Source organism: Convolutriloba macropyga, chromosome 7, assembly GCF_964194025.1.
Source record: "Convolutriloba macropyga chromosome 7, txConMacr16.3, whole genome shotgun sequence".
Taxonomy (NCBI): Eukaryota; Metazoa; Xenacoelomorpha; order Acoela; family Convolutidae; genus Convolutriloba; species Convolutriloba macropyga.
Window position 1 is genome coordinate 63,420,418 of NC_134474.1, and position 19,076 is coordinate 63,439,493.

At 38.7% G+C, this 19,076-nt stretch overlaps 1 protein-coding gene across 3 annotated transcripts in view; it reads right to left on the reverse strand.

The window, feature by feature from the left end:
* Nucleotides 1-1,353: 1,353 nt before the first annotated feature.
* The window catches only part of LOC142342443 (uncharacterized), a 36,805-nt gene continuing 19,082 nt past the window's right edge, over nucleotides 1,354-19,076 (reverse strand). Inside the window, exons 2-3 of one of the 3 annotated variants that reach the window (XM_075393768.1) lie at nucleotides 5,163-5,419; nucleotides 1,354-2,272 (exon numbers count right to left, since the gene is read on the reverse strand). In XM_075393768.1, coding sequence (XP_075249883.1) covers nucleotides 2,256-2,272; nucleotides 5,163-5,419 — 274 coding nt within the window. In that variant the 3' untranslated portion in view covers nucleotides 1,354-2,255. Of the gene's footprint in view, nucleotides 2,273-3,263; nucleotides 3,314-5,124; nucleotides 5,420-19,076 lie in introns of those variants that run through there. The other 2 variants (XM_075393766.1, XM_075393767.1) reach the window with 2 other exon arrangements.

Here is a 19,076-nt window from a genome sequence, read left to right on the forward strand (position 1 = left end):
CATTGTTCCGTTTCTCCTTGATGTCTGCAACTTCCTTCTCATATGCATCCTTCAGCAACTTGTGGTTCTTCTTTTCATCATTGGTTGCCCCATTGGCCAGTGGCGCAGGCTCATTGGGTTGCTCCTCTGTCCCCAGTAGTGATTTGTAGAGTCCCTTCGTCTGCATCATCGCCACAAATCTTGTGCTCCAGATTGGAAAGTCCTGTGCTTTTCCTGTGTAGGTCAGCAGCTTCACTGTCTGTTGATCCATTGAAGTTTGAGCAGGCAAAACAGTTGTGAAAAGAAAAGGTACTAAGCAGAAAAGGATTATGACTGTCAACAACAAATTAGTTTTGTTTTGGAAATTAATTTTATGACTTAGAAAATTGCTGGGCCCATAACCTGTTGGGTTATGGACTTTCGCAAGCGGAATAAAAAGCGTTTTTAACTAAGTAAAAGAATTAATTTCTCAAAAAATGAGAGAATAACAAAAAGATATTTTACAGTAGAATTTAGAGATTTACAGGAGAGATCTGATTATTAGATCAAGATGGTGATTTGAATTTGGGGATGAAAAAGGACTCAAAAATCAGCTGTATATATACCCATTATCAGTGTGAAAAAGTCAAGATACAAAACTAATCTTAGCACCGTGATTTATAGTGGGGGTCGCAAAGGTTACCCAATATGGTTTGCTTCTGCAAATCAGTCGCAAAGGGAACCATAAATGGAATGCATTTGCACTTTTCTGAGAATTCATTCACACTTCCGGAGATATCATCATCATTTAATACATGCTGGGAAGATTTTACATCAATTAATCTAACTCTAATAATAGTTATCTAGATTCACCAATTTGAACCGAATATTGATTCTCAGCACCATTTCTTGACGATTCATTTATATAATTTCTTTGATCAAAATCAAATTGCTTGTCTTTCTAATCTGGTAAGTCAAACTTTCTTTCTAATTCTCACTAAGTTTAAGACTAAGTTTGATCGAAATTCTAACATTGACTTAAAGAGCAAAGTGGACTTCTAACAAATTCTACCCAAGTATTTTGGTCTCTCTGTTTACAAATACATCGTTGAGATTTCCGTCGCAACCTCCGATGCTTCCCTCAATCAGCCCCATTAACTTTTTTGAGTTGCAAACACAGGGAAGGTAGCAGATGCCGGAGCAAGAAATTTCTATTTCCAATAAACTGGACAAGATTTGAGATGCCACTGGAGTTTCCGCATAAAATCAGAGTCTACGGCTCACCATTGTAACAACCGAGAACGTCTCACCAACGTCATTGGGCTACGTTGTGTTCTTTGGGTTCTTGTATTGCGTTAGCGCCATTTGAAATTTTTAAATTTCTGGAACATTGAAATATAAATTAAACATTATTAAACATCGTTTGTGAAGGAGAATTTTAAAAAACCTTTAACAGTAAATAGATCGTATTTTAGTGAAAAAAAATCAATGAGATTAAAACTGCAAGCAGATGAAAAAACGCTTGGAAAATTGCTTAGCAACAGTTAGCCAGAGACGCTTGAAAAAGTGCTGAATAAAAGTAAGGAGTTTAGCAAGTGTTAAAGAACCTGAATTAGCCATATACCATACATAACGACACCCTGACCAGAAAATAGCGCTAATAGTTATAAGAAATGTTTTGGGCAGTGAGGATTGCAAATTTTTTATGGGACTATCCGTTACAAATTATATTAATGTTGTGAAAAAAAAATGATACAAATTGTAACATTTTAGTCGGTATTGACTTTAGTAGGTCATCACCAGAGAGCACTTTAGTTCAAATATAGTTTCTTCTTATATCTTCGTCTGTGAATCTCAAATGTTTCGGCGCTTCTCAATTATGCACGACGTGAACAAAGAAAGTCCACAGCGTGTCAAATTTGACCTTTCTCATTTGAGCTTCTAAGTCGTCTTGTCTGCGTACATCAATCTTCTTGTCATCAAAGAAGCCCTCCATTTCTAAGATGCTGTAAGCAAACATTTCAATCGGATCTCTCTCCAGTCCCTGTCGAATTTTGTCTCTGTTAACTTCCATAAAAAGTTGATAGAAACTGGTCGATCGCACGAATTCTACTAAATCGAGCAATGTCTTTTCGTTCACGAGGCAGACTTGAAAGAACTTATGGTGCCTGAAATATTTCTCGAATGGCAATGTCTGATACTTGCTAATTAGACATTCAAAGTCGAAGTTCATGTATGTTCGAAGCTTTTCGTGGAGAATATGGTCGTAAAGTTGACTGTACAGGTCAAGTTTCTTTTCATATCGATCTGGCATCTTAATTGTTTGCATAAAACTTTTCTTTAAATTATTTCTTATCAAAAACCAAAGGTTTAACAGTGTGAAATTTTTTCCAGGTCATCAATTTAATCATGATCTGAACTTATCATATATCAACCATTACCAAAAAACTTATCATATATCCCCCTGACGTGAACAAAGGAGCCTTGGAGTCAATGGATATTCGAAAAAGTATATCTTCTTCCTATTTCTATTATTTTTTTTTAAAATTTCTGCGAACATTAAAATGCTGAACTTTCAAAATTATTGCACTGCACGGAACGATTAAATTAGTTTACGCTGAAAAATTGATGGGAGCTCTTTCGTAGGTATGAAACACCCTGGCGTCATTGGCCAATTTGAGTGGAACACATTAGCGTGAAGCATGGAACATATTTTTATATCGTCTCTAGTACATGTTTAAATATAGACATAATTAAGTAGAATAAGGAACGCAATAAAAGTTCTCTACTCTAGATGTTTTGAACACTTGACAATTGAACACATTTTTGACCGCCAAAAAAGTGCAACGACCAAATGCTTTCTTAAACGTTATTGATTCCATTCCTTTCAGCAGACCATTTTCAACAGACAGTTTTCAAACCAAGAAGATATTCTAACCCGGGCCGAGGAATTTGGCCAATATTATGTAAGATCAGCGGCAACTAGCGTTGACAAGTCGGAAAATTCACCGCAATTTTCTTACATAATTTTGCGTTGAATGCGTTGAATTTAAAGACAAAAATTCAACGCATTCAGCGCAAAATTATGTAAGAAATGGCGGTGAATTTGCCGACTTGTCAACGCTAGTTGCCGCTGATCTTACATATTTAGCATTGAATTTAGCGTAGATCTTACATATTTAGCGTTGAATTTAGCGTAGATCTTACATATTTTTGCGTTGAAATTAGCGTTGATCTTACAAAAAATCAACGCGTAGAACTCTGGGTATAGGACTCGAACCACTGACCTCCTGTTTCCTTGTCGCCTCTTCTACCATTGCGCCACTGTAGCTTGGTTTCCTTAAGAGCCGAAATCCTTATAAAGCGTAGATCTTACATATTTTGCGTTGAATTTGGCGTAGATCTTACATATTTTGCACTGAATATAGCGTAGAACTTGCATATATTTCGTTGATTTTAGCCTATATTTTACATATTTTTCGTTGAATTTAGCCGAGATCTTACATAATTTCAAAGTATTCAACGCATTTATAATGTGAGAAGTACTAGGAAATATTTAAAACTTTTTTTAAGTTTTGAAAAAAATTTGAATTCCTAAAATGGTCTGAAATGGTTTTTGCACCGTAAGAGATCAAATGGTTATTTTTTGCTGACTTCATTTTTCTCAATTGTGCAGTAAAGGGGTAGAAACAGTAAAAAAAATTTATTTTTCGAAAAAAAACTTGAACTTCGAAAAATTTGAAATCTTCGAATGGTCTGAATTGGATTTTGCACTATAAAAGGGCACTAAAAAAGAGTTTTTCTGACTTCTTGTTACTCACCTTTGGAGTATAGGGTTCGAAATAGTGAAAAAATTAAATTTTCGAAAAAAAAAACTTGAAAAAGTTTTGATATCGTAAAATGGTCTGAAATGGATTTTGCACTAAAAAAGAGCACTAAAAAGTGATTTTTCTCACCTGTGCAGTATAGGGTTGAGACAGTTAAAAAATTAACTTTTTGAAAAAAAACTTGAAAAATTTGAGAACGTAAAATGGTGTCAATTGGATTTTGCACTATAAAAGAGCACTAAAAAATGATTTTTCTCTGACTTCACATTTCTAACCTTGCAGCATAGGGGTCGAAACAGTGAAATTGATTTTTCGAAAAAAAAACTTGGAAAAGTTTTGAAATTGTAAAATGGTCTCAAATGGATTTTGCACTATAAAAGAGCACTAAAAAGTGGTTTTTTTGCTTACTTCGATTTTCTCACCTGTGAAGCGTAGGGGTCGAAACAGTGAAAAATTGACTTTTGTAAAAACAAATGAAAAACTTTTGAAATCATAAAGTGGTCTGAAATGGAATTCAAAAAATTCAACCTTAAATTTGTAAGATCTAAGCCAAAATTCTACGCAAAATATATAAGATTGGTGTTGAAAGCGTTGAATTTATGTAAGATCTACGCTTAATTCAACGCTAAATATGTAAGATCTACGCTAAAATTCAACGCTAAATATGTAAGATCTACGCCAAAATTCAACGCTAAATATGTAAGATCTACGCCAAACTGCAACGCAAAATATGTAAGATTGGCGTTGAATGCGTTGAATTTATGTAAGATCTACGCTAAATTCAACGCTAAATATGTAAGATCTACACTAAAATTCAACGCTAAATATGTAAGATCTACGCCAAAATTCAGCGCAAAATTATGTAAGATTGGCGTTGAATGCGTTGAATTTATGTAAGATCTACGCTAAATTCAACGGTAAATATGTAAGATCTTTGCTAAAATTCAACGCTAAATATGTAAGATCTACGCCAAAATTCAACGCAAAATTATGTAAGATTGGCGTTGAATGCGTTGAGTTTATGTAAGATCTACGCTAAATTCAACGCTAAATACGTAAAATCTACGCTAAAATTCAACGCTAAATATGTAAGATCTACGCCAAAATTCAACGGAAAATTATGTAAGATTGGCGTTGAATGCGTTGAGTTTATGTAAGATCTACGCTAAAATTCAACGCTAAATATGTAAGATCTACGCCAAATTTCAACGCAAAAGATGTAAGGTTGGCGTTGAATGCGTTGAATTTATGTAAGATCTACGCTCAAGCGTAGATCTTACATAAATTCAACGCATTCAACGCCAATCTTACATAATTTTGCGTTTTTTAGCGTTGACACCTCGGCCCGGGAAACTTTAATTTTATGAAAACTGATGCCTCGTAGTTCCCCATGAACGTTCAAACTGCTGCCACCAAAAATATCGTTGTTTAGAATGTTCTGATTCATAATTTGAGCCGGTAGGTATCCAGTTACAGCCAGCGATGTTGCACCAGCTGGAAACACCTCAACTATCTTCTCTGCCAGTCGATCGAAGTCCAGCCAATGCATTGCAGTTGCAACTGAAATTAGAGAGACTTCAGATGGCTGGAGAGAGAAGTGCCGTAGCATTCCCTCTACGTCGTAGGCGTCAAACCTAGAAAAGTGCTCATTTTGAGTTCTGGATTCGATATATTCATACGTTGAATATTGCTAAAATGTAAGAAACGCGGCCAATGCAGTAAATTTGGATGAATTTCGTTTTTTTTTTGTCGCGAAAAAAGTTCTTTTGCCACAAGCCGCGAAATTTTAAAGCAGCTAAATTTTGGCGCTTAAAATTGACGCAGATATTTTAGAGGTACTTTTGGGATTTGACAAGCGGTTTTAAGCGGTTAAATTTTTCATATTAATCTTTTCTGTCGGTAACTTTGAAAATTTACAAAAACAAGCGTTGGAATTGAATATCTCACTTGCATCAATTAGACTCGCGAAATCTCAATGCAATTACTCCACCAAGAAGGAGTTAGTCTTGTTCCAACAAAAACGTGAGCGGTAATTGTTCAGTGGTATAATGTTAGACTTAGTAAACGCTTGAAAGACTTAGTATAGCTGGAAATACAGACTATCGGAATCTTATTTTGAATTCAATGTACAACTGTTCCTCGTAACATCAACGTGAAAAGCGTATTAACTTCAATGACGATTACGGCAAAAAGTAAACTGCACTAGAGCGGCAAGTCAAGCAACATTTTTGAGAGGTCTTTTGACTTGGATCTACGGTTCAGAGCAGGTACATACTCTTAAACCAACGTGCCCAGATTGCGTTGGCGTAAGACTGTCCACGAGCGTACCACTTAAATGATGATCGAACTCGATGACGCCAGCGGCTGACAAAATTTTGGTTGCTTGGTTACCAACTAGAAAAGGATTCAGTGTTTTAGCGCCGAGGTCGGACGGGTCAGCGCTTACGCGCGTTAACAGACGTGTGTTCAGTGGGAGGGAACTTTGCACTGGATATTTTGGGTTTGGTTGAACGGAGTGTGGAATGTATTTTAAGGATTGCGTAACGTTACTGTACTTTTCAGTACTGGATTCCCTTGATGGTGGTTTTTCAAGTGAGTATGCTACAGGAGGAATTTAGCGAGAGTTTTACTCCAATCCAGCACGATAGGATGTATAGTGTGGAAGTCAACTTCCACTAACTGTCGAAGCTGACCAGGAGAACGGATGAGCCCAAAAGGCCCCATAAACGGTGTAAACATAGCAATCCGGCTGCTCATCTTAACTGGATTATTTTCACGAAGATCCCTTTTTTTGGTACTAAAGAGCTCTCCTTGAAAAAAGTGCCAGAGATGGCGCTCGGCTTCGTCAAGTTCAAAAGGGTCCGAGATGGCGCTCGGCTTCGTCAAGTTCAAAAGGGTCCGTTGTGTTGCCGTCTACGGTGCGATAATTTTCGTGAGATGGTAAAAAACGGAGCAAGTATGAGGTGACACGAAGTTATTTTTGACAGGAACTGAATTCATCAAACGATAATAATTGAGTTCTTTGTTCCTTAGCGGGCTTGGCTGCGGATTCGACTAAGGATGAGGTGCAGTCATTATCTTGTTCCTTGGTCACAACGCCGAGATTGATATCGATGACGTCGGTCTTTGGTACAATAGGAAATCGCTGAGTTCAAGGACACCTCTGCTAGTTACTTGGTTGCAAAATTTCGGCGCACAGACCGCGTGTGCCGGCATCTGCCAGACTGATACAAGTGGCGATTTGGTTCCATTTTTCAACGCTGGTGCATTCCAGTTGTCACTAACACGACTTGCAGTGAAGATCGGTTGTTTGCTATTTGAACTTACCCACTGCAAGACAATCGTATTATCTGTCCACATGAAAATTTTGTCAACACAACACTCAATGCTCGACTGAACTTCGTTTTCAAGGGTGCAGCGAGGAGAGTGGCTTGCATTCCCAACTTCGGAACGGTCATCACTTCCATCGGTGCAACGCGGTCCTCGCCCTGGACGATTTTTTTTGTCTATCCAGAAATCCAAGTTACGCGAGTCCGAGGAAAACCTACAGCACTGAACACATCTTGTAAGCTATCACCAAACATGTGGATTTTGAGATAAATGAAAGGTCCTCAAAAGTAACTTCTTGGTATAGTGATGTTAACCGACTGCGGCAGTTCGACACACCAAGCAAAGAATCTATTATTTGTGTCTTTGGCCAACTTGACATCCCAACTTTGTCCATTGACATGCCAAATGACTTCAAGATTCAACGAGAACTTACATTAAATGGTGCGACAAGACCAATTGTGTAGACAATTGAATTAAAAATAATACTATGAGCTGTGTTAAATTCTGTTATGGTGCTATTACTACACCTCCTCGCAAATGTCATGGTTGTGATCCCAATTAAACCCAAGCACGTGCATTGTTTCCCCCTGGGATGAATTGATGACCCTCGGTTCAGTAGATTGCGGGGACCCATCAATCCGACCAGCGAGATCTGGCACATTGCTTTAAAATTTAGTAAGCTTGAGCCCAAAACGATGAAGAAGATGTACCAACTCCTTCGACCGATTGACGTCCATCCTGGGGATTCCACTGAACGTAAGTAATCGTTCATGTAGTAGTTCTCAAGAGGGTTCTTCGGCCGCCATATACTGTTCAGCATTATCATGTGCCGTGCGCTGCAGTGCATAGTTAGCGCAGGTGAGGAATTCTTTTGCCCATGTCAATGCATTTTGATGTGTCACACCATTTGATTTAGGGTCCACGAAAAACGCAACGATGGCTGATCGCATGGTAACACTACCACTTGGAACATTCCCTCAAAGTCGGCCGATTCAGCAAAGGGATGTTTTTTGAACCGTAGGAGTACATAGATTAATTTTTGTAGTAAATCGGGTCCAGTAAGTAACGACCTATCAAAAATTGCTCCATGCAATTTAGCTGCCCCATTCAGAAACCTATAAATATTGCCCAACTTGTTTGGAATAAGAATCTGATGGTGCGGTACGTTCCACTTACTTTCGGAGCCACTTTCAACCTTAGGGGCATCTTTGATCCTTTCTGTAAGGCCCTCCTGAGTCATCTTTGCAGGCGTTTGAATACTTTTCCTCTAAATGCTGGTCTTTCGTTAGCTGTTTCTACAAAGGTTTAATTGAAATAGCGCTGAGAGGCAATGGTTGGGTAATTTGATATTATCTTCAGCCCATAGCATTCCAACATCGTACGTTTTCCATTATGTACTGTTAGATCTGGCACATTGCTTTAAAAAGTAGTAAGCTTGAGCCCAAATCGATGAAGAAGATGTACCAACTCCTTCGACCGATTGACGTCCATCCTGGGGATTCCACTGAACGTAAGTAATCGTTCATGTAGTAGTTCTCAAGAGGGTTTTTCGGCCGCCATATACTGTTCAGCATTATCATGTGCCGTGCGCTGCAGTGCATAGTTAGCGCAGGTGAGGAATTCTTTTGCCCATGTCAATGCATTTTGATGTGTCACACCATTTGATTTAGGGTCCACGAAAAACGCAACGATGGCTGATCGCATGGTAACAATACCACTTGGAACATTCCCTCAAAGTCGGCCGATTCAGCAAAGGGATGTTTTTTGAACCGTAGGAGTACATAGATTAATTTTTGTAGTAAATCGGATCCAGTAAGTAACGACCTATCAAAAATTGCTCCATGCAATTTAGCTGCCCCATTCAGAAACCTATAAATATTGCCCAACTTGTTTGGAATAAAAACCTGATGGTGCGGTACGTTCCACTTACTTTCGGAGCCACTTTCAACCTTAGGGGCATCTTTGATTCTTTCTGTAAGGCCCTTCTCAGTCATCTTTGCAGGCGTTTGAATACTTTTCCTCTAAATGCTGGTCTTTCGTTAGCTGTTTCTACAAAGGTTTAATTGAAAAAGCGCTGAGAGGCAATGGTTGGGTAATTTGATGTTATCTTCTGCCCATAGCATTCCAACATCGTACGTTTTCCATTATGTACTGTTGTGTTTTCAGAAATTTCTTGCACAAAATTACTTGCTTAAATGCGCCATAAAACTGTCGAGACAAGACCTTATTTGTCTAGTAAGTTCACCATCTTGCTCCAACTTAGCTTCACATTAAATCGAGACTAAACCTGAAGGCGGCGGTAAAGGACCGCTTAGAACCCAGTCAATGGGCAGGCAAAGGGCAAAGGGCGAGCAGTTCTCGTTTTCAGCGACGTACTCTAACGGGCGGATGGTATTCTGGCAGATGCTGTCCAGGTATAATCTCGATGTTTCCATAGCAATAAGTACTCCTGTCTGGAATTGCTAGGTGCGGACATGTTTCCTAAAGTGCATCAAAGTTGATTACGTCCGCGTCTGCGATGAAATTTTTTTTCATGTGAAGACTCCTTTTAAAAGGTTCAAATGCTTGACTTTCGTGTGTTTTACAATCAATTCTACCAACTTGGTGTCAATAACCTCTTCTGGACACCCAAGAGTTACTGCAAGCGGTATCGCACAAAACTAAAACCGTGGTAACTTTACCCTTCACGTTACTGACAGATGAAATTGTAGCGATCGTACTCAAAGATTGCGCACTAGAAGGTTCCTTTTGACTTGCGTCACCACTTTCATTATCGTTTTTATTGGTTGATGGGGATTGCGATAAAACCACTCAGATCTATAGAAAAGTGTTTTATGGGAGCTGTTGCAGCCATCCTGGCTATCTCTCCTAGGAATTGGGCCCTGCCGGATCATGTTTTTTTCCTCAAACACGAGAAAAAGAAATTCGCTTAGGCCAGTACATTGGCTCGCTGAGTGCAAGAGTTTATTCGAATCCCCGACACTCCTAGATGCGGTGGTTTCCTTTAAAAACAATGCGAGTAGGGGTGATGTGGCAGTTGCAGCTGGTTTCTGTGATTATTTGCTGTGAGTTGGCAGTAAAAATCCTTGAGGCAACTTCGGTCTTGGTTATTGAGTTGTTGTTCTCAGTTCTTGCCTTCAATAATATTTTTTTCGTCAAGCCATATGCCTCGGCCTTTTGCCTCAGCAAATCTTTGAAGTCGAGGAGGGTAGGTTTTACACAATGCTTCTGAATCCTAAAAACAGTTACCATGAGTCTTTTGTTCCGGGAGGCAATTTTGCTATGCCGTGTTAACTAGTGAGTCGCGCTTCAAGTCATCGTTGTTTGGAAGTGACTGAAGTACCTTAGCAATTCATATGGTTACAGAAAATTTTTTGATTTTATCACTATTTTGCATCTTTGGTTGTGAAGAAAAGCTTGTCTAAATGTGACCTGAAAACTGCCTGAGGCAGGCCAAATTTACGTTAAAGTGTCCTAAGCACATTTTTGTATTTCGTTCTGCAGTATGAATCTCAATGATAGCGGTCTTTGTGTTTCCAGTTACTGGTTTTTAAAAATAAGTCAGCTTGATCTTGTCAGTCAGTGACTTCGAGTCTATGGCATTTTAAAAGCCCAAACAATTCATGCCACTGTAGGGGCAACCACTGTACTTCAACAGTTTCCACTAGGGCAGTCGATTAGTTCCCCTTACTATTGACTGCGTCCGCATACTGTTTTATCAAATCCCTGAAGTCCACAGAAGCACCCAAAGTGTCGTGATGCGTTGGATCATTCCAGCTCAACGGGTTCAGAATGGTAGATCCATACTTCGGAGAAGCAGTGGAAGTGACAAAAGTTGCGCTGTTACCATTGCAAGGGATTCGGTTGCATGAAGTCTGATGTTATGTGACTTTGTGACTTGCTGCTGCCTGCACATGAGTGGAGGAGTGGAGCTCAGTAGTGACATGAGTGTTGTATAACGGGCCCAGTAGTATGTTGCTTTTGTTTGCTGACGTATCAATAAGAGGAATTGCATTAGCGGCGACTGATGCTGGAAACCGCAGTTTGTTTGGATCCCGTGGGTGAATGATAATTCATGATTTGAGGGGACAAACCTTTGGGGCATGTGCCTCTGCTGTGGGGCCGCTGGATAATTCAAGTCTGGTACCAAAACATTTTTTGGAGAAAACTTGTTCTGTGCGGACGCAGAGGGCGGTAACTGATTGCCTTTGTTTCCCACGTGGTTTTTGATTTATAATGGGAGTGCTGGTTGTGGTGATGCGGATGCAAAACAATGCGGGTGGAACTAAGGAAAATTGAAGGTCTTTGGGGTAAACGACCAGGAATGCGTTTGGGGTTGATTGAGGGATGGCGGGGCATTAGCAAGTGTTTTTAATGGTGATGAATGAGAAGAACTGACCAGGTTTATTCATGTTTGACCGGCGGGCTAGTTGTTCGTCCAATTGCAGACCATCAAAGTTCATCGTAGCCTTAGACAGCTGTCGGGCAGTTTTCGGGGGGTTGCCAATTGTGCTGGCATACCATAATTTTTTGATGGTGATGGAGGTGTATATTGAGGCTTTTGCAGTTCTTGAATTATGTTAATTTCAAGAGGTGCTTTCTCAAATACAAAATTTATTACGTTTCTTTTCCGGCCTATTGACATTGAGGTTGTTGTTAGACTCAAATTTACCATGTGAGTTAAGAGTTTGAGCCGAAAAAGAGCGAAAAGTTGTGGCTTGATTTGATTGAGCAATGATTCGAAAATATTCAAACTGGGTTCAATTGCAACATGTGCCTTGTTCCCGGCCGGTGATAAGTTGACCTTCTCTTGGAAACAATTTTTGCTCTTTACATTGTTTCGTGTAGTAAACAGCTCGCTCAATTGACCTGTATCGGAACCGTCTGCTAACGAATTTATCATCAACTCAATTTAAAGGGCCGCAGAAGCTACCTGCTTACGATGTTCCTCCTCAAGCTGCTTTCAGACTCCTCCTTTCCCGTTTTGATACTTATAAGTCGCGATGGCGCTGGCTTGATCTCTTATTGCATTCCTGATCAAGTGCGTTCCTGATTTTAAATGATGGGATTTATACTGCTCCGCTGTCTCTGTCTTGAACTAAACTAATGATTCCTCGAGCAGCAGGGATAATTTTATTTTTCTTTGTTACAATCCCTAAATTTTGTTCCAGGTTTTCAAGGCGGCGTTCAGATTATCAGTTTTATGCGCAAGATCAAAAAACTCCCAGTTCTGTTCCAGTACAAGGCATCTTTGCACTTTATAATAAGCCGTTCGTCGTAACTTTAAGGGGAGCCAGCTAGATTCGCCAATTGCTGATATAAAAAAAATTATGAAGACTTAAAGTAATATCTTATCTAAGTTTATTACAATAAGGCTTAAGAAAAATTACTCACGTTAATTCGCGGAAAATCTGTTGGCGGAAGGAAAATCAGATCATCTGTAAAACGGCCGGAACTTGGGAAACTAGGTGATTATGAAAAGATTTTTGCCAATCTCAGCGAGTAAAGTGTTTCCGAGGAGCTTGAATTTTGGCGACACCAAAAATAACAGATTATTGCAATGTTGTTTTGAATTCAATAAGCAACTGTTCCCCGTAACATCAAGTCGAAGGGCGTATTAACTTCATTGAAGATTAAGGTAAAACGCAAACTGCATCAGAACGGCAATTCTAGCAAAATTTTTGACAGGTCTAGGTCTGTCTATCGATTAATGATACATTTTTGAAACAAAAAAAATTATACTTAAGAGGGCAAAATTGATTTAAAAATATTAGTAGGCCCGATGAAATTTCGTTAAATGTACTGTTTCCGAGCTCTCTACATATATTGGAACGTATTTTATGTGCATTTATTTTTTTTTGTGGGTTTATATAGCGCTATTTTTTTGAAAACCGCATCGCTCAAATACTTCCTGCCCTTTTCTTCACTCGATATATTTTGGCACGATTTCGAATAAAAGCAAAGATATTGAAAAATCGTCGTGCAATTGTAATTCAAATATAGGAACTTCATCACTTAGACCATTTTTTTTTGGAAAATGTGCCTTTTTACTTAGTGACAAGAAGTTTGTAATTTGAACCAGGCAGAAAACTATGCATTTTGTAGGAAATGCTCAAAGGAGATGAATAGCAAAATTTCAGCGACAATTTCACAACAATTTTTTAAAAATTCATTGCTTTCACCGCTAAAAGCTGCGGCTACATGAAGTTTTTCGCCGTCAATCATCACCTTGTTTTGGGACAAAAATGGAACCAAAGATGAAATAGCTGAGGAATCAGTTTGATGCAAAGTAATTAAGGTAAAACGCAAAATGCTTCAGAGCGGCAAATCTAGCATTATTTTTGACAGGTCTAGGTCTGTCTATCGATTTATGAAACATTTTTGAACCAAATATTACGCTTAAGTGGGCAAACTTGATTTAGTATTTTAGTGCGCCCAATGAAACTTCGTTAAATGTACTTCTTCCGAGCTCTCTAAATATACTGGAACGTATTTTAAGTGCATTTAATTTTTTTCGTGTGTTTATATAGCGCTATTTATTTGAAAACGCATCGCCCAATTACTTCCTGCCCTTTTGTTTACTCGATATCTTAGTGGCACGATTTCAATTAAAAGCAAAGGTATTGAAAAATCGTCGTGCAATTGTAATTCAAATAAAGGTACTTCCTCACTTAGACCATTCTTAGACAAACTTTTGGGGCATGTGCCTCTGCTGTGGGGCCGCTGGATAATTCAAGTTTGGTACCAAAACATTTTTTGGAGAAAACTTGTTCTATGTGGACTCAGAGGGCGGTAACTGATTGCCTTTGTTTCCCACGTGGTTTTTGATTTATAATGGGAGTGCTGGTTGTGGTGATGCGGATGCAAAACAATGCGGGTGGAACTAAGGAAAATTGAAGGTCTTTGGGGTTAACGACCAGGAATGCGTTTGGGGTTGATTGAGGGATGGCGGGGCATTAGCAAGTGTTTTCAATGGTGATGAATGAGAAGAACTGACCAGGTTTATTCATGTTTGACCGGCGGGCTAGTTGTTCGTCCAATTGCAGACCATCAAAGTTCATGGTAGCCTTAGACAGCTGTCGGGCAGTTTTCGGGGGGTTGCCAATTGTGCTGGCATACCTTAATTTTTTGATGGTGATGGAGGTGTATATTGAGGCTTTTGCAGTTCTTGAATTATGTTAATTTCAAGAGGTGCTTTCTCAAATACAAAATTTATTACGTTTCTTTTCCGGCCTATTGACATTGAGGTTGTTGTTAGACTCAAGTTTGCCATGTGAGTTAAGAGTTTGAGCCGAAAAAGAGCGAAAAGCTGTGGCTTGATTTGATTGAGCGATGATTCGAAAATATTCAAACTGGGTTCATTTGCAACATGTGCCTTGTTCCCGGCCGGTGATAAGTTGACCTTCCCTTGGAAACAATTTTTGCTCTTTACATTGTTTCGTTCAGTAAACAGCTCGCTCAATTGACCTGTATCGGAACCGTCTGCTAACGAATTTATCATCAACTCAATTTAAAGGGCCGCAGAAGCTACCTGCTTACGATGTTCCTCCTCAAGCTGCTTTCAGACTCCTCCTTTCCAGTTTTGATACTCATAAGTCGCGATGGCGCTGGCTTGATCTCTTATTGCATTCCTGATCAAGTGCGTTCCTGATTTTAAATGATGGGATTTATACTGCTCCGCTGTCTCTGTCTTGAACTAAACTAATGATTCCTCGAGCAGCAGGGATAATTTTATTTTTCTTTGTTACAATCCCTAAATGTTGTTCCAGGTTTTCAAGGCGGCGTTCAGATATTCAGTTTTATGCGCAAGATCAAAAAACTCCCAGTTCTGTTCCAGTACAAGGCATCTTTGCACTTTATAATAAGCCGTTCGTCGTAACTTTAAGGGGAGCCAGCTAGATTCGCCAATTGCTGATATAAAAAAAATCATGAAGACTTAAAGTATTATCTTATCTAAGTTTATTACAATAAGGCTTAAGAAAAATTACTCACGTTAATTCGCGGAGAATCTGTTGGCGGAAGGAAAATCAGATCATCTGTAAAACGGCCGGAACTTGGGAAACTAGGTGATTATGAAAAGATTTTTGCCAATCTCAGCGAGTAAAGTGTTTCCGAGGAGCTTGAATTTCGGCGACACCAAAAAAAACAGATTATTGCAATGTTGTTTTGAATTCAATAAGCAACTGTTCCCCGTAACATCAAGTCGAAGGGCGTATTAACTTCATTGAAGATTAAGGTAAAACGCAAACTGCATCAGAACGGCAATTCTAGCAAAATTTTTGACAGGTCTAGGTCTGTCTATCGATTAATGATACATTTTTGAAACAATAAAAATTATGCTTAAGAGGGCAAAATTGATTTAAAAATATTAGTAGGCCCGATGAAATTTCGTTAAATGTACTGTTTCCGAGCTCTCTACATATATTGGAACGTATTTTATGTGCATTTATTTTTTTTGTGTGTTTATATAGCGCTATTTATTTGAAAACAGCATCGCTCAATTACTTCCTGCCCTTTTCTTCACTCGATATATTTTGGCACGATTTCGAATAAAAGCAAAGATATTGAAAAATCGTCGTGCAATTGTAATTCAAATATAGGAACTTCCTCACTTAGACCATTTATTTTGGAAGTTCTGCCTTTTTACTTAGTGACAAGAAGTTTGTAATTTGAACCAGGCAGAAAACTATGCATTTTGTAGGAAATGCTCAAAGGAGATGAATAGCAAAATTTCAGCGACAATTTCACAACAATTTTTTAAAAATTCATTGCTTTCACCGCTAAAAGCTGCGGCTACATGAAGTTTTTCGCCGTCAATCATCACCTTGTTTTGGGACAAAATGGAACCAAGGATGAAATAGCTGAGGAATCAGTTTGATGCAAAGTAATTAAGGTAAAACGCAAAATGCTTCAGAGCGGCAAATCTAGCATTATTTTTGACAGGTCTAGGTCTGTCTATCGATTTATGAAACATTTTTGAACCAAATATTACGCTTAAGTGGGCAAACTTGATTTAGTATTTTAGTGCGCCCAATGAAACTTCGTTAAATGTACTTCTTCCGAGCTCTCTAAATATACTGGAACGTATTTTAAGTGCATTTAATTTTTTTCGTGTGTTTATATAGCGCTATTTATTTGAAAACGCATCGCCCAATTACTTCCTGCCCTTTTGTTTACTCGATATCTTAGTGGCACGATTTCAATTAAAAGCAAAGGTATTGAAAAATCGTCGTGCAATTGTAATTCAAATAAAGGTACTTCCTCACTTAGACCATTCTTAGACAAACTTTTGGGGCATGTGCCTCTGCTGTGGGGCCGCTGGATAATTCAAGTTTGGTACCAAAACATTTTTTGGAGAAAACTTGTTCTATGTGGACTCAGAGGGCGGTAACTGATTGCCTTTGTTTCCCACGTGGTTTTTGATTTATAATGGGAGTGCTGGTTGTGGTGATGCGGATGCAAAACAATGCGGGTGGAACTAAGGAAAATTGAAGGTCTTTGGGGTTAACGACCAGGAATGCGTTTGGGGTTGATTGAGGGATGGCGGGGCATTAGCAAGTGTTTTTAATGGTGATGAATGAGGAGAACTGACCAGGTTTATTCATGTTTGACCGGCGGGCTAGTTGTTCGTCCAATTGCAGACCATCAAAGTTCATGGTAGCCTTAGACAGCTGTCGGGCAGTTTTCGGGGTGTTGCCAATTAAACTGGCATACCATAATTTTTTGATGGTGATGGAGGTGTATATTGAGGCTTTTGCAGTTCTTAAATTATGTTAATTTCAAGAGGTGCTTTCTCAAATACAAAATTTATTACGTTTCTTTTCCGGCCTATTGACATTGAGGTTGTTGTTAGACTCAAATTTACCATGTGAGTAAGAGTTTGAGCCGAAAAAGAGCGAAAAGCTGTGGCTTGATTTGATTGAGCAATGATTCGAAAATATTCAAACTGGGTTCATTTGCAACATGTGCCTTGTTCCCGGCCGGTGATAAGTTGACCTTCTCTTGGAAACAATTTTCGCTCTTTACATTGTTTCGTGCAGTAAACAGATCGCTCAATTGACCTGTATCGGAACCGTCTGCTAACGAATTTATCATCAACTCAATTTAAAGGGCCGCAGAAGCTACCTTCTTACGATGTTCCTCCTCAAGCTGCTTTCAGACTCCTCCTTTCCAGTTTTGATACTTATAAGTCGCGATGGCGCTGGCTTGATCTCTTACTGCATTCCTGATCAAGTGCGTTCCTGATTTTAAATGATGGGATTTATACTGCTCCGCTGTCTCTGTCTTGAACTAAACTAATGATTCCTCGAGCAGCAGGGATAATTTCATTTTTCTTTGTTACAATACTTAAATTTTGTTCCAGGTTTTCAAGGCGGCGTTCAGATATTCAGTTTTATGCGCAAGATCAAAAATTTCCCAGTTCTGTTCCAGTACAAGGCATCTTTGCGCTTTATAATAAGCCGTTCGTCGTAACTTTAAGGGGAGCCAGCTAGATTCGCCAATTGCTGATATAAAAAAAATCATGAAGGATAAAAGTATTATCCTATCTAAGTTTATTACAATAAGGCTTAAGAAAAATTACTCACGTTAATTCGCGGAGAATCTGTTGGCGGAAGGAAAATCAGATCATCTGTAAAACGGCCGGAACTTGGGAAACTAGGTGATTATGAAAAGATTTTTGCCAATCTCAGCGAGTAAATTGTTTCCGAGGAGCTTGAATTTTGGCGACACCAAAAAATACAGATTATTGCAATGTTGTTTTGAATTCAATAAGCAACTGTTCCCCGTAACATCAAGTCGAAGGGCGTATTAACTTCATTGAAGATTAAGGTAAAACGCAAACTGCATCAGAACGGCAATTCTAGCAAAATTTTTGACAGGTCTAGGTCTGTCTATCGATTCATGATACATTTTTGAAACAAAAAAAATATGCTTAAGAGGGCAAAATTGATTTAAAAATATTAGTAGGCCCGATGAAATTTCGTTAAATGTACTGTTTCCGAGCTCTCTACATATATTGGAACGTATTTTATGTGCATTTATTTTTTTGTGTGTGTTTATATAGCGCTATTTATTTGAAAACCGCATCGCTCAATTACTTCCTGCCCTTTTCTTCACTCGATATATTTTGGCACGATTTCGAATAAAAGCAAAGATATTGAAAAATCGTCGGGCAATTGTAATTCAAATATAGGAACTTCCTCACTTAGACCATTTATTTTGGAAGTTGTGCCTTTTTACTTAGTGACAAGAAGTTTGTAATTTGAACCAGGCAGAAAACTATGCATTTTGTAGGAAATGCTCAAGGAAGATGAATAGCAAAATTTCAGCGACAATTTCACAACAATTTTTTAAAAATTCATTGCTTTCACCGCTAAAAGCAGCGGCTACTTGAAGTTTTTCGCCGTCAATCATCACCTTGTTTTGGGACAAAAATGGAACCAAGGATGAAATAGCTGAGGAATCAGTTTGATGCAAAGTAATTAAGGTAAAACGCAAAATGCTTCAGAGCGGCTAATCTAGCAAATATTTTTGACAGGTGTAGGTCTGTCTATCGATTTATGAAACATTTTTGAACCAAATATTACGCTTAAGAGGGCAAACTTGATTTAGTATTTCAGTGCGCCCAATGAAACTTCGTTAAATGCACTTTTTCCGAGCTCTCTACGTATATTGGAATGTATTTTAAGTGCATGTAATTTTTTTCGTGTGTTTATATAGCGCTATTTATTTGAAAAGCGCATCGCCCGATTACTTCCTGCCCTTTTGTTTACTCGATATCTTAGTGGCACGATTTAAAAAAAAGCAAAGATATTGAAAAATCGTCGTGCAATTGTAATTCAAATAAAGGTACTTCCTCACTTAGACCATTTTTTTGGAAATTGTGCCTTTTTACTTAGTGACAAGAAGGTTGTAGTTTGAACCAGGCAGAAAACTCTGCATTTTGTAGGAAATGCTCAA